General features: G+C 49.0%; 1 protein-coding gene across 1 annotated transcript in view; it reads left to right on the forward strand.

Moving 5' to 3' along the window:
- LOC143986696 (plasminogen-like) overlaps positions 1–14545 on the forward strand; it is a 174111-nt gene that overhangs the window by 26951 nt on the left and 132615 nt on the right. Inside the window, exon 3 of the mRNA XM_077485104.1 lies at positions 4477–4583. Within this exon, the coding sequence (XP_077341230.1) occupies positions 4477–4583 (107 nt within the window). The remainder of the gene's footprint in view (positions 1–4476; positions 4584–14545) is intronic.

The raw sequence follows: 14545 nt of genomic DNA on the forward strand, positions 1-14545 counted from the left end.
GGCTTGCAGCACGGTCAAAAAAGTCCTGCAAGCTGCATCTTTGGAGCACTGTAAATACACCGCGCCTAAAGCGCCCCTTCCCATAGAAAACAATGGGGCAGCGCTAGGGTTGCCACCTGTCCGGGATTCACCCAGACAGTTGAGGTTTTGAATCATGTGTCTGGGTTTCAGTTCACCTTAAACACGGACACATTATTCAGACAGGAATGTGGCTCAGAACAAGGCTTGACAGGAAGGTGAGAGGGCACTATGTGCGCCACTTTACTATTCTCCTTGGAGTGCCCAAAGGTGTCCCAGGCCTGTTACAATTCTATAGTGTATACAGGTCTCGAGTCATGCGGGAACGCATGGGAATGGCGTCCCTGCACTTTTTTCACGGCAAGAACGCCATTCCCTTTGCAGGACTAGAGCCGCCCGAGCCGAATGAGATGCATGCAGAGTAGCGCAGGAAGCATCTGTGATAGTTTCTCTCTCATATCACTCAGCGCTGTTCACTCCCGGGTGGCCCCTCCTCTCTTCTCGTCTATCCCCATTGGCTTGTGACATTATCTGGGATAAACAAGAAGAGAGGGGGAGCCGCCGGGGAGCGAGCAGCGCTGTGTGACATGAGAGAGAGAACTTATTACAGACAGGCGCTTCTTGCGCTACTCTGCATACAGGCTAGTAAGATCCCCTAATGTGCCCTGTAATGTGCCTTATAATGTGCCCTGATGTGCTATGTGCCCTGTGCCCTGATGTGCTATGTGCCCCACAGAGGCGTAACTACAACCTTCAGGGCCCCGATGCAAGAAATCGTGAAGGCCCCCCCCCCCCACCTCTCGTCCCAGGGCCCTTTATTATGGTCCCACAGTGGCCCCTTTCCTGCCATCTTGAGCCCACCGTGGCAGAACACCAGGGTCGCAGGTGTAACCTTTGTGACCCTGGTAGATCTGCCATTGTGTACCACCTGTATTTAGGTACTGCCATAAAATGTTATTGATTTTACTGGTATGTAAGACCTGCACTGCCAGCATTTGAAAGGCTTTTAAAAAGGATGTTACTGACAGGCTCAGTGAGTGGACCCTGAGCAGATCACCCATGACAGGAGAACCAGCATATCCATTGCTGACCCCAGGAACATGACCCGCAGTGGTGCAGGAGGAGAGCTCTGACAGCAAGTGGCTCACACTAAGGGCACTGATGGAGGATGGAAGGTCAGACTGGCAGCATTGGGTTAGCAGCAATGGGGAGTGGCGGGGGGCAAGTTGGGCAGCGGTTATCAGTACCAGCTGAGCCAATGCAAGAATTTTTGGCTACACAGGTGAAGGTGCATTTTGATTTTTAAAGCCCTGCCACCCCTCTCCCCTCCACAATGCAACCCCCCACCCTCACTTCACATTCTAACCTCTTTAACATTACGCCTGTATTTGTAATGGGGTTAAACGTGTAGGACATCTCTACAAATCCACCCCCACCCAATCACCCTCTCTGCAAAAATCCTCTCGCAATTTCTAGCACAGATCCTCACCCCCAGGTCCTCCCTTCCACTACAACCCTTTCCCACCATCCTGGGTCAAACTCCCCCAGCATTAAATTCTTTCCCCCCATGCCAGCATAAGTATTCTCCCCAGTTCTGTCACAAATCCTACTACTCAAATCCCCCTTCCCAGTACAAGCCCCCCAAAACACAAATCCTCTCTACTTCTAATACAAATCCATACTTCTAAACTGTCCCGGTTTTGGTGGGACCTTCCTGAGATACAAATTAAATCCTGTGTGTTTGGACTAAGGGTCTGTTCACATCAGAATGCCTTGAGGGAAACCTGCATTTTGGGTGTGTTTCCCACACTGCATTCAAAATGCACTGCCAAAGCAATCTGCAGTGGTTGTCAACTTAATGACTCCCCAAATGCCGGTTGCAAATGCCTGCACCAGATTGTATAACCAGCAGTACCATGCAATCCAGTTGCAGTGTGGTTTGTAAAGTAGCACATGCACAGCTCTTGGTGCAGACCAACACAATTTTAGCCTATTCAAATGAAAGGGCTGAAATCGCACAGCACCTGGAAGGCATGTGTATCGCTTAAAAAGTGCTTTCCTCTGTGATTCGTGGTGTGAACTGGCCTCGAGTCCTGGAGTGATTACCCCAAATCTCTAACGAGGTGCCCGGAATCCCAGAAACCATGATCGTCCCAATAGCAGACAGCCTCTCTTTGAAGGAGGAGGGAGAAAGTTGTCAGAAAAGGATACTTGCAGTGATTTGGGGGGATAAGAGAATGCTGTATGTGCAAGGGGGCATTTTAGGAGCAGAGAGAACTGGTGCTGGGGGGGGGCATTATTTTTTATTTAACCCCCCTTCTAGCACAAGTTCTGTCTGCTCCCAAAGTGCCCCCTTGCACATACAGCATCATCTTATCCCCCCAAATCACTGCAAGTATGCTTCTCTCACAACTTGAACAAATCCAAGCACACTGCCACACTAGTGCGCAGTGCACCCATTCAGTGCACATGGGATATCCACTGCACAAATCCAGTGCGCACTGCAGATTACATGGCACTCATTGAGTGCACAGTGCACAGCACTCATTCAGTGCTCACTACATGTTGCACTATACCACTCTCTTGCACACTGCACTGATCCAAAGTGCACTGTCTGTCACACAGCACACATCCAATGCATGCTGCTTGTTGCACAGCAGTACCCATCCATTGCATACTGCACTGTACCCATCCATTGCATACTGCACATTGCACTGTACCCATCTAGTGCAAACGTCACAATGCACCCAGCAAGCATCCTCCTTTGACAACTAGCTCCCTTCCCTGCAAGTACCGAGCATTCAGAGTCAGTACGAACCTTAAATCAGCATGTCCCATCCCGTTGAGTGCTGTGTCCATTCTCCCCCCCTCCCCCCTCCTTCTGTCTGTGACAGCCAAGCCGATCCTAGGCGGAGGGGGAAGTGGGTTTTAGTCTGTGTGTGAGGCAGGGTGAGGGAGAGATGCTGCTGCTATACAGAGTAATCATAGCATGGCGGACCAGAAACTTCTCACACAAGCCGGGAGCCAGTCACTGGAGCAAGTACCAGAAGTCATTACCGGCGGTGTTAGAGCTCACCATCCTTGCGGTCATTACATCATGCGCCAGACCGGAAGTTTTTCATGCTTGCCTGGGGGCCTCCCCACAGTGACAGAACACGTGGGCCCAGTCGCAAGTGCGACTGTTGCGACCCTGGTAGTTTCGCCACTGGTGCCCCATAATGTGCCCTGATGTGCCCCATAATGAGCCCTGATATGCCCTGATGTGCCCCATGCCCTGATGTACCATGTGCTCTGATGTGCTATGTGCCCTGATGTGCCATGTGGCCCAATGTGCCCCGTGCCCTTATGTGCTATGTGCTCTGATGTGTTATGTGCCCCGATGTGCCATAATGTGCCCCAATGTTCCATGTGCCCGTGCCATGTGCCCCATGCCCTGATGTGCTATGTGCCCTGATATGCTATGTGCCCCAATGTGCCCTATAATGTGCCCTGATGTGCCCCGAGCCCTGATGTGCCCCATGTTCTGATGTGCTATATGCCATGTGCCCTGATGTGCTATGTGCCCTGTGCCCTGATGTGCCATGTGACCTGATGTACCCCATGCCCTTATGTGCCCCGTGCCCTTATGTGCTGTGTGCCCTGATGTGCCCCATAATGTGCCCTGATGTGCCACGTGCCCTGATGTGCCATGTGGCCTGATGTGCCCCATGCCTTGATGTTCCCCTATGTCCTATTTTTTTTGGTGGGGTAGTGGATGTTGGGTGGGAGTTCCCACACTTTTTTCCCCCAGGACTTGACCCCTGTGTGTATACTAATACAAAACAAAAATTGACTGTGCGCCGATAAATTGTTCGGGTTTGGCTTTAAGAAAAAGTGGCAACCCTAGGCAGTCCTGCAAACATGCCTGCAAAGCGCCGCTTTGCGGGCGGTTTTAACCCTTTTTCGGCCACTAGCGGGGGTTAAAACTGCCCCGCTAGGGCCGCATAGCGCCACTAAAATTACGGTAAAGTGCAACTGAATATAGCGTCGCTTTACCGCCAGGGCCCGCAACGCCCCAGTGTGAAAGTAGCCTTAAAGGGACACGGACAACAATGATATCCTAGCAGATATTCTAATCCCTCCCCATTCAATCTAAAACGAAACAAAAAAATTAAACAAGTTTTGCCTTTAGTTATACTTTAAAACCTTTCTAATATCCCTTCTGATATGCCATGGAGTTTGTGAGATGTGTGCTAATATCAGTTAAAATATATTTTCTCCTTACTTATCTTATATTTTACAGTCTTTGCGCACCAGTGTGGACAACTGAACTCAATGTTGCTGTTTTCAAAATGCAATCAGAAAGTACCGTTTTTACAGAGTAGATTTTATGCCTCTTGTCGCTTTCTATGGAATCTCTAAAGAAAAAAAAAAAACTCTGAGTTTGCAAGTGCTAATTTTATTCTTTAAATCCTTTAGATCTTTTGTGCATGGCTCAAAAAACCAACTATGCGTTACACTTCTTGACAATCAGAAGTCTTCAACGGCGCATCGAAGGAATGATGTAGCTATATATGAAAGAAAATGTATGTGCTTTATTTTTATTTATTATTATTTATTGTGTTTATACTTGGTTATTAAAAGTCATGCATAATACCCAATCTCATGAAAATTTGTCAGGTTATTGTGTGGACTCAAACAAACCAAACATGCAATGTAGATACTATATTGATTTCTGTAAGAAACAAAGCTTTGTACTCTTTTTAAAGTATATGTAAGCCATAGCAATACATTTCTTTTTTTTTTTTTCTTTTAGTCTGTTTACTATACCATTGGTAGCATTTTATTATATCTGTTTAAAATGCTAAATCTGTGTGAAAAGTGCAAAAAAAGTTGCTCTTCACAGAAATTCAGAGCTGTTCTGTGTCTTCTGCACACTTTCTAGGTTATCGCAAATAACTCTCCTAGCTCTTATGAACTACAAAATGATTTGCCTTTTCCTTGTGGCAATCTGGGAGTGGGAATGGCTCAGTAGTGAGCAGGGCTGTCAACATTAATACACATGATCGGACTATCTGGTGGACAATTCGACCGTTTGTTGGCTCCGGCGGACTTTTTCTTCCCAAAAGTCAGGACTTTGAAAGAAGTCTTGACTCAAAATTGTCCGCCGGACTCGGCTTTCCAGTGGACAATCCGCTCTGTGTGCTAGTCCGCCGGACTTTTCGAATGAACGGACTTGCCCACACACTGAGTAAAGTCCATTCATTTTGAACGTGACTCCAGGTAGACGGGACTAGCGAAGGACGTCAATGTCGCCACCTCCATCGGCAAGATTGACACCTTGCTAGCCCCGTCGCCTGGTATGGATTTTAAGGGGAACCCTTACGCCGAAAAAAAACGGCGTGGGGGTCCCCCCGAAGTCCGTACCAGACCCTTATCCGAGCACGCAGCCCGGCGAGTCAGGAAAGGGGGAAGCTGCGTGCCCTCAACATGGGGGGGTGCTTTGGGGAAGGGAGGCACCCTGCAACCCCCCCACCCCAAAGCACCTTGTCCCCATGTTGATGACAAGGCCTCTTCCCAACAACCCTGGCCATTGGTTGTCGGGGTCTGTGGGCGGGGGGCTTAGCAGAATCTGGGAGCCCCCTTTAATAAGGGGGCCCCCAGATCTCGACCCCCACCCTATGTGAATGGGTATGGGGTACATCGTACCCCTTTCCATTCACTTGAGGGAAAAAGCGTCAATAAAAAAAAACACAACACAGGCTTTTAAAAGTAGTTTATTAGACAGCTCCGGGGGGTCTTCTTCCAACTTTGGGGATCTTCTCGCTGGGCTCCTCCGCTATCTTCTGCTCATTTACTAGCAGAGGAGCCCGGCTTTCTCCTTTGCAGCCCTCCGGGGGTCTTCTTCCGTCTTCTCCCGCTCTTCGGTTTTTCTGCCGGGCTCCTCCGATATCGTCTTCCAGCTCTTTTACTAGCATTGGCCGGTCTTCTTCTTCTTCTGTGACGGCGATAGCAACGAACAAGAAGACCGGGCCAATGCTAGTAAAATAGCTGGAAGACGATAGCGGAGGAGCCCGGCAGAAAACCGAAGAGCAAGAGAAGTCGGAAGAAGACCCCCGGATGGCGGCGACGGAGGAGAAAGCCGGGTTCCTCTACTAGTAAAAGAGCAATAAAAGAGCAGAAGATAGCGGAGGAACCCGGCGAGAAGACCCCCGAAGTCGGAAGAAGACCCCCAGAGCTCTCTAATAAATTACTTTAAAAACGACTTGTGGGCCCCCTTATTAAAGGGGGCTCCCGGATTCCGATAAGCCCCCACCCGCAGACCCCGACAACCAACGGCCAGGGTTGTCAGGAAGAGACAATTTTGAGAGCTGCGCCAAATTAATTAAAAAAAAATATATAAAAAAATGTTAAACAGGGATTTTTTGCATAAAATAAATTAAATTGAATATCCATGATAATTGTTCTTTGTTTACACATAACAGAAATATTATCATGAAAATTATAAAAAATATTTAAAATGTTAAAGTCCACAATGAAAATCCTGGTTATTGCACTACCGTGACTTCATATAAAAATAGCAGCGTGGAGAAATAAAGATCAATAATCCAGACTGAAACACCCTGGTGTCTTCATATGTACTGTACAGGGTGAAAACTTGCCCGACCACCAGAATGATATTGCGCTTACCAGATGGAAAAATGTAGTGAGCATATAGACACAACACTCAGAGGCCTGAAGTGTATTCTCATCAGCTGGATCTGTGCCTTGTAATAAAACGATGCACAAATTCTCCCCAAATCAAGAGCTCTCAGCTCTAGCAGATCCCTCCTGTCTGCTCCCCAGACTACAGAGCTCTGCCAGGAAGAGGCCCTTGTCTTCATCAACATGGGGACAAGGTGCTTTGGGGTGAGGAGGCCACAGGGCACCCCCCTTCCCCAAAGCACCCCCCCATGTTGAGGGCACGCGGCCTGGTATGGTTCAGGAGGGGGAGGGGCGCTCACTCGTCCCCACCCCCTTTCCTGACCGGCCACGCTGCGTGCTCGGATAAAGGTCTGGTATGGACTTTGGGGGGACCCCCACTCCGTTTTTTTCAGCGTAGGGGTTCCCTTTAAAATCCATACCAGGCGATGGGGCTAGCAAGGTGTCAATCTCGCCGATGGAGGTGGCGACATTGACTTCCTTCGCTAGTCCTGTCTACCTGGAGTCACGTTCAAAATTAACAGACTTTACTCTGTGTGTGGGCAAGTCCATTCATTTGAAAAGTCCGGCGGACCTCCGCTGCAAAGTTTGGTGGATTGTCCGCTGGACTAGGTCCTCCGGATAGTCTGATCGTATGTACGTGGCATAAGACCACATAATGCTGTGTGGACTTGAAGTGCATTTCCCCTTTTGTAGTCTAATTTGAAAAAAATAACGTTCTGTTTGTTATGCATTTCCATTCGCCCAGCATAAAAATTAAAATAAGAAAATGTCTTAACTCTTATATGTTTTTCAGAATAAATCCTTATGGCTGACAGCAAGCATTTCAGAACAATGTCAGTTAGTCTGTCCCAGTAGGAAGGCACAGGACAGGCTGCATCTTTTTTCATTAACACACAAAGGAGGTTATTTACTAAAGGAAAATCCACTTTGCACTGCAAGTGCACTTGGAAGTAAAGTCGCTATAGATCCGAGGGGGATATACAAGGAAAAATAGGATTTTTTGTACTCACCGTAAAATCCTTTTGTCTGTAATTCACGGACCAACACAGCTCCTCTCTGTAACAAATGGGTTGTTAGCCTTATCACTAGGAGAATACTAGGCAAAGTTGTAACACAACACTCAGAAATCTTAGTTCCGCCCAGGGGGCAGTCCCTTGGGCTACAACCCTCCACCCTGCAAAGCAGCATCAGTATGTCAACAAGCAGTATAACGTAAAGATAAAAGGAGGGGCGGGTGCTGTGTTGGTCGGTGAATTACAGAGAAAAGGATTTTAAGGTGAGTCCAAAAAATCCTATTTTCTCTTATATTCACCGACCAACACAGCTCCTCTTTGTAACAAATGGGACATCCCCAAACAGTGCTAAACGAGGGGTTTGAAAACAACATAGAAACTTCATCCACCATGGCCAGTGGGAACTAGTGAAACTTTACCCACAAAAAACAGTGCGTGGAAAAAAAAACACCACAAAAAAACAGGGTACCCTCAACAGGAGTGATCACCCAGAACCGCACAAAAAACTGTGTAATGTAATGCAACAGAGCATTAACTTAACAGTACTGTGTTTTTATCGAAAAACCAGGAAAAAATATCCATTGCATATTCAATTGCAACTACATGGCCGCCTGCAAAACTTTGCGGCCAAAACAGGCATCAGCCAATGCACTGACGTCTACCTTGTAGAACTTGGTAAGCGTATGGACAGACGACCAGGTCGCCGCCTTACACACCTTGGTGTCGAAAAGCCCAAGACGTTCCAATTGCCCTTGTGGAGTGGGCCGTGACCGGAAAGGGGGGCACCTGCCCATTCAAGGCGTAGGCTTGTACTACAATCTGTCTGATCCACCTGGAAATGGTGGCCAACGAGACCGCCATGCCTTTCTTTGGACCAACCACCAAAACAAACAGTGAGTCTGACTTCAGAAAGGGAGCCGTGGCAGACAGATACACCTTCAGAGCCCTAACCAAGTCAAGAGACTTGGGGTTCTTCGGCTTAGGACACAGAGACGGTAATACAATGTCCTAACCAATACACACCTCAAATACCGCCACCTACGTGTGTCAACACTGCGCCAGCACCCTACCTCCCCCAGCTGCCACTTATATATATGTCACTGGATAAATAAAAAAGTGAATATAACCTGACGACTTCACTTTGTCAAATCAATATTACCTTGTGGCGCTAAATAAATGTAAAAAAAAAAAAAAAAAAAAAAAAAAACCCCTGTATACCCTTCCAAAAAGTGTATACTTATAGTATATAAAAGGGGCTCTCCAGCCCTTATTCTAGTCACCTAAAAATATATATGTGTGAGAATATACATACAACTTAAATATCAAGTCACCCTAATTCACCCAATGGATATATGTGCAAAAAAATTGTGTATCAAATCCAAATGCATATATATATATCCTTTTCCTTTGAAATGCTAGTGAGAAACACGATACATTGAACAGCAAAAATGCAAATGTGTAAACCACAACTTAATATGTGTTTTAAAATAAAAAACAAAAGAGCAAGTCCTCAATAGAAGTGTCCAAAAAGAGGCGCTAATAGTGATATATAGAAGATCAGCAAGTCCTTCTCCTGTGTGGTTTCTTATCAGTGTCCCCAAACGATGAAAAACCTTCACCACACCAACAGTGACCCCCTTTAGATGGAGCACTGACCAACTATAACGCCTGGCACTCTCGCACCAGGCTCAACAGGCGTTTTAAATCACTCAATTGAGGATCATAGATGTCCGGCACACAGCATTCAGCGAATAATAATTCCTCTTTTCAGATTCCAGTAAGGTTATTTCCCAAAATTCCTCAAAGAGAAAAACAGAGGCCTCCCATAGTGCAATATTATAAAATATCTTTAATAGCACACTTTAAAAGCCACTCAGTAATGCACTCACATGTAAAAAACAAGCACTTCAAAGTCACTGCAATCCTTCACAACAGCAAAACTTCATTCTAAGGCCACGTACACACGGGCGGACTGTCTGACGGACTTGGTCCGCTGAAACGTGTTTCGGCGGACAATCCGCTCGTGTGTGGGCTTCAGCTGACTTTTTCAGCGGACAGTCTGGCGGACTAAGTCTTTCGGAATTTCCGTAATATTGTCCGTCCAAACTTGGTTTCAGCGGACAGTCCGCTCGTGAGTAGGCTAGTTCGCCGGACTAAGTATGGCGCATGCTCAGAAAGGATTTACACGGCCGAAGGTTGCATTGCAGTGTATTGGACGTCGTATTTCTAGTCCCGTCATACGTGCTGTACACGTCATCGCGCAAGCTTTCAGCGGTCTGTCTGTTCATCGTGTGTGGTCAAGTCCGTTCATTCAAAAGTAGGACGGACTGTCTGTCGGATTGTCTGACGGACTTAGTTGGACGGATAGTCCGCCCGTGTGTACGCGACCTAAGGCATTGGTGGTCACAGTGGATACTGGTCACAGTTAGCAGTGTCAATGATATCTCTCACCCCTCCGTCAGCTGTATGGTACCCTACAGCCAGGTTCCCAATGACACTCTCTCTCCAGTCCTGTTCCTTGTGTTACAAACACACACACTTCCGCCTTGTTTGCAGTGTTGAATCAATCAATAGTAGTGTTTAAATTTATTTAGCGCCACAAGGTAATATTGATTTGACAAAGTGAAGTCGTCAGGTTATATTTACTTTTTGATTTAATACAATGTCCTCCTTGATATGAAAAGCCGAGACCACTTTCGGTAAAAAAGACGGTTGCGGACGCAACACCACCTTATCCCTGTGGATAACCAGATAGGGCGACTTGCAGGACAAGGCCACCAGTTCCGAAACCCTCCTGGCTGATGTGACGGCCACTAGAAAAACCACTTTCTGGGAAAGGGTCAAGAGGGGAATCTCCCTGATGTTTTCAAACGGTGGTTTTTGAAGCACCGACAACACCAGGTTCAAATCCCAAGGGGGTAACGGTGGACGCACCGGAGGGACTACATGTTGTACCCCCTGAATGAAGGTACTCACTAAGGAGTGCGATGCCAGGGGTCATTGAAAAAAGACAGCTAATGCTGAGATTTGCCCTTTGATGGTGCTTAATGCCAATCTCTGGTCTACTCCTTGCTGGAGAAACAGCAGGATCCTTGATATGGAAAAGGAGCGCGGATGCCTTCCTTTCTCCTCACACATGGAGATGTAGGCTTTCCAGGTACGATGGTATATCTTTCGAGAAGAAGATTTCCGTGCTCTCAACATAGTTGGAATCACCAAGTCTGACAGACCGCGATTCCTCAACACCTGGCTCTCAATAGCCATGCCGTTAAAGCCAGCAATGGTAAAGCAGGATGGAGAATCGGACCTTGAGACAGAAGGTCCTCTCACAACGGCAGTCGCCAGGGAGCGTCTGCTACCAGACGCCCCAGATCTGTGTACCAAGGACTCTGAGGCCAATCTGGGACAACCAGTATCACTGGAATCCCCTCGGTTTCCACTCTGCAAAGCAGATGTGGCAACAGTTTCAGTGGAGGAAAGGCATAGATCAGCTGATACTGACCCCACGGAGCCACCAGCGCGTCTGACGCGTCGGCCCACGGATCTCTTGTCCTGGACACAAATTTTGGCACCTTCCAATTGAGACGGGAGGCCAGCAGGTCCACTTCTGGTGTGCCCCACCTGAGGCACAGCAACCTGAATGTCTCCGGATGCAATGCCCATTCTCCTGGGTCTAGCATCTGTCGACTCAGATAGTCCGCTTGCCAGTTCTCCACTCCCGGGATGTAAATGGCCGACAGGGTCGGTATGTGTCGCTCTGCCCACCTAAGTATGTGAGCGACCTCCCGTGCAGCGGCTGAGCTTCTTGTTCCCCCTTGGTGATTGACGTATGCCGCGGTGTTGTCTGACTGTATCCTGATTGGACACCCTCGAAGTCTCTTCGACCATGTGTAGAGGCACAGCGCTCTCAATTTGAGAAGGTTGATCAGCAACTCTGATTCTTCCTTCGACTCAGAAGCCCTGAGCCGACTGAACCCCCATCACTCCACCCCAGCCGGATAGACTGGCGTCTATTGTGATCACTGTCCATTTTAGAGGAAGGAACAATTTTCCTGACTGAATCACCGGGGATCTCAACCACCAAATCAGTGAGTCTCTGACTGGCTCACCTGGATCTGTCGATCCAGGGACAACTGAGATTTGTCCCATTTTGTCAAAATATCCTTCTGCAGAACTCTGGTGTGGAACCATTCCATTCTGAACCTCTGCACTTTCACAAAGTGATTGAGGGCTTTTAAGTCCAAGATCGGACGTACCCCTTCCTTCTTGGGAACCACAAACAGATTTGAGTAGAATCCCTGGAAGCGTTCCGAGTCCGGAACCGGTACAATCACCCTGTGATACAGCAAATCCCTTACCGCCCCCAAGAGGGCCCCCCCCGGTGAGTCTGGGATATGGGTATGCTGGAGGGGAATAATCTATTTGGTGGCCAAGAGAGAAACTCTATCTTGTAGCCTGTGGAAATCAGATCTCAGACCCATTGGTCAGATAACCGGGAGGACCACCGGGCTGCAAACTCCCGAAGACGACCTCCCCACCCGAGGCATGGGCGGGGGCAAACCTTCATGCGGTAGCACTTTTATTCGCAGGCTTGTTAGGCTTGCGATTCCAGGGACGTTTTTGACTGTCCATGGGCATCCTGTCGGGCTGGGGACGTTTTGTCAAAGCTCCCGGCAGACGAAAAAGCCGTTTGTGAGCAGAAAAGGAGGGCCCTTGCCTACGGCGTGGCTCCTTGGCCTTCCTGGCCTGTGGGAGTAGGGTACTCTTACCACCGGTAGCATTTTTAATAATGTCATCTAACGAGGCTACAAAGAGCCGGTTGCCAAGGAAGGAAAGATCCGTCAGGGCTTTTTTTGGATGCCTGGTTAGCAGACCAGCATTTTAGCCAAATCAGGTGCCTCAGCACCACAGCTCACACTGAAGCCCTGGATAACAGAGGAAGAGTATCCAGGGCCGCGCCACAAACGTACTTAAGGCCTTGCACTAATTGGTCTGCTAGTTCCACGCAGACAGAGGAAGCCTGTTGCTCTCCCAATTCGTGGTGCAAAAGTTTTGCCCGCTCAGTTAGTGTCTGCGACACAAGTGCGGATGCCAGTACAGGTCGCACGGCTGACCCCACAACCATAAACAAGGAACGAGCCACTGCCTCGGCCTTCCTGTCTGTGGGATCCTTGAATGCAGGAGTCCCCTCAACCGGGATTGTGGTTACTTTATTTAATCTGGATACTGGAGGGTCCACGACCGGAGGAGCCGACCACTTTTTGAGAAGGCTTTCCTCAAAGGGATAACGCACCGCCATGTATTTGGGGACCGAAAAGATCCGTTGCGGGCAGCCCCATTCCTTGTAAATGAACTTATCAAAATAAGTCAGATACGGGAACACCTTAGGTGAACGCGCTGGCTTGCGGGACCCAAAAGGCACCGGTACATCCGCAGAGGGATTCGCTGGCTCCTGAATCTTCAGGGTATCACGCACAGCTGTGATAAGTGCTCCAACAAGCGCTTTGTCGCACCCGGGCGGGGAGTCATCCTCACTATCCGAACGGTCCTGGTCAGCGTCATCTGACAAGACAGAGCAAGGGTCATCAGCCTCAGCAGGACCCGAGTCTGCGTCAGAGCTCTCCCCAGAGGACCGGGGGGGGGGGGGGGGGCAGGGGACGCTTTTTAGCACCTTTCTTCCCACGCACCGCCTCCATCTTTGCAACTAACTAATTGAGGACCGCCGGTCAGGGTGTCCATGGGAACTGCGCAGTCCGTAGGTGACCCGGTTGCAATTGCCTGGATTTCAGGGGAAGAAACACCAGTTTCTGAAGCCATACTGACCCTACCCTGTCTGCCACCTGAAGGGGACTTAGGACAGTGACAGTCCCACCCTCCTTGCTGCCGCTGACTGAGGGGCTCTAACCCGCCGGACTCACCACCCTGAGGAGTTCTGCGCTGTTCACAGCACTGCCTGTAGACCCCTAGTGCTCCCAGGTGCAGAGGAACCAAAACTGTGCCGGTGGCAGTCTGTCAGAAAGATCGCTAAACGATCTGAAAAACATGCTCAGACTACATAAAACGGCCGTCCAGTAGAAAAGACAGGAAACTGAGAGCACATGTAGCTGCTGCTGGAGAGCACTGAAATGAGCTCAGGCTTCTAGAAAATGGCCACTAGTGTCCTGAATAGGAAAGCCCAGAAGACATGCTGCCCTTGCCCACACCTAAAATGGCCGCCGGCCAGCTTCCATGAGGGACAGAGACAGAAATGTGACAGAGACACAGCGCTGCACCGAAAACACAGCCAGACCCTCACAGGCACCCCCGGGAGCTTAACACACAGGATCCAGGCACCACCAGCCAGCCAATCCCCTATCCCAGGTGAGAGCCTTCAGGGATCTTGCACACACACAACGCTCAGTGCCACATGCAGCATCCCCCCCATGAGGGGGAGGGGAGGGAAGATAGGGACAGGGGAGAGAAAAGAGGGTGGTGAAGGACCCCTGAATCGACCTTCCAGGAAATGCCCAGCTGCTCAACCCTGCCGGGGCAGGGAGAGCTGTACTTACCAGTCCTGAAGAGCTGGGAGACATTCCATTGTAGATCTACACCTGATCAGTACAGGGTAGCTTCTGGCCTCGGCATACTGTGACGCAGACATCAGTAGCCTGGTGATATGTACGCCCTGGAGCATAAAAGCTCACGACCACCTCTGGAGCTGAGGTATGTCGTGGCCTGCCGAGCCGTAGCTGCGACCTGCACACGCTCGATGGCCGGACTGGGGAGACTACAAGGATAAGGGTATCCAGTCTGTCACCCAGCCAGCTGTTGATAGTAGATCACAGGATCAA

The sequence above is a fragment of the Lithobates pipiens genome, unplaced genomic scaffold (genome assembly GCF_037356315.1).
Source record: "Lithobates pipiens isolate NorthernLeopardFrog02 unplaced genomic scaffold, aLitPip1_a1.2 Scaffold_18, whole genome shotgun sequence".
Lineage (NCBI taxonomy): Eukaryota > Metazoa > Chordata > Amphibia > Anura > Ranidae > Lithobates > Lithobates pipiens.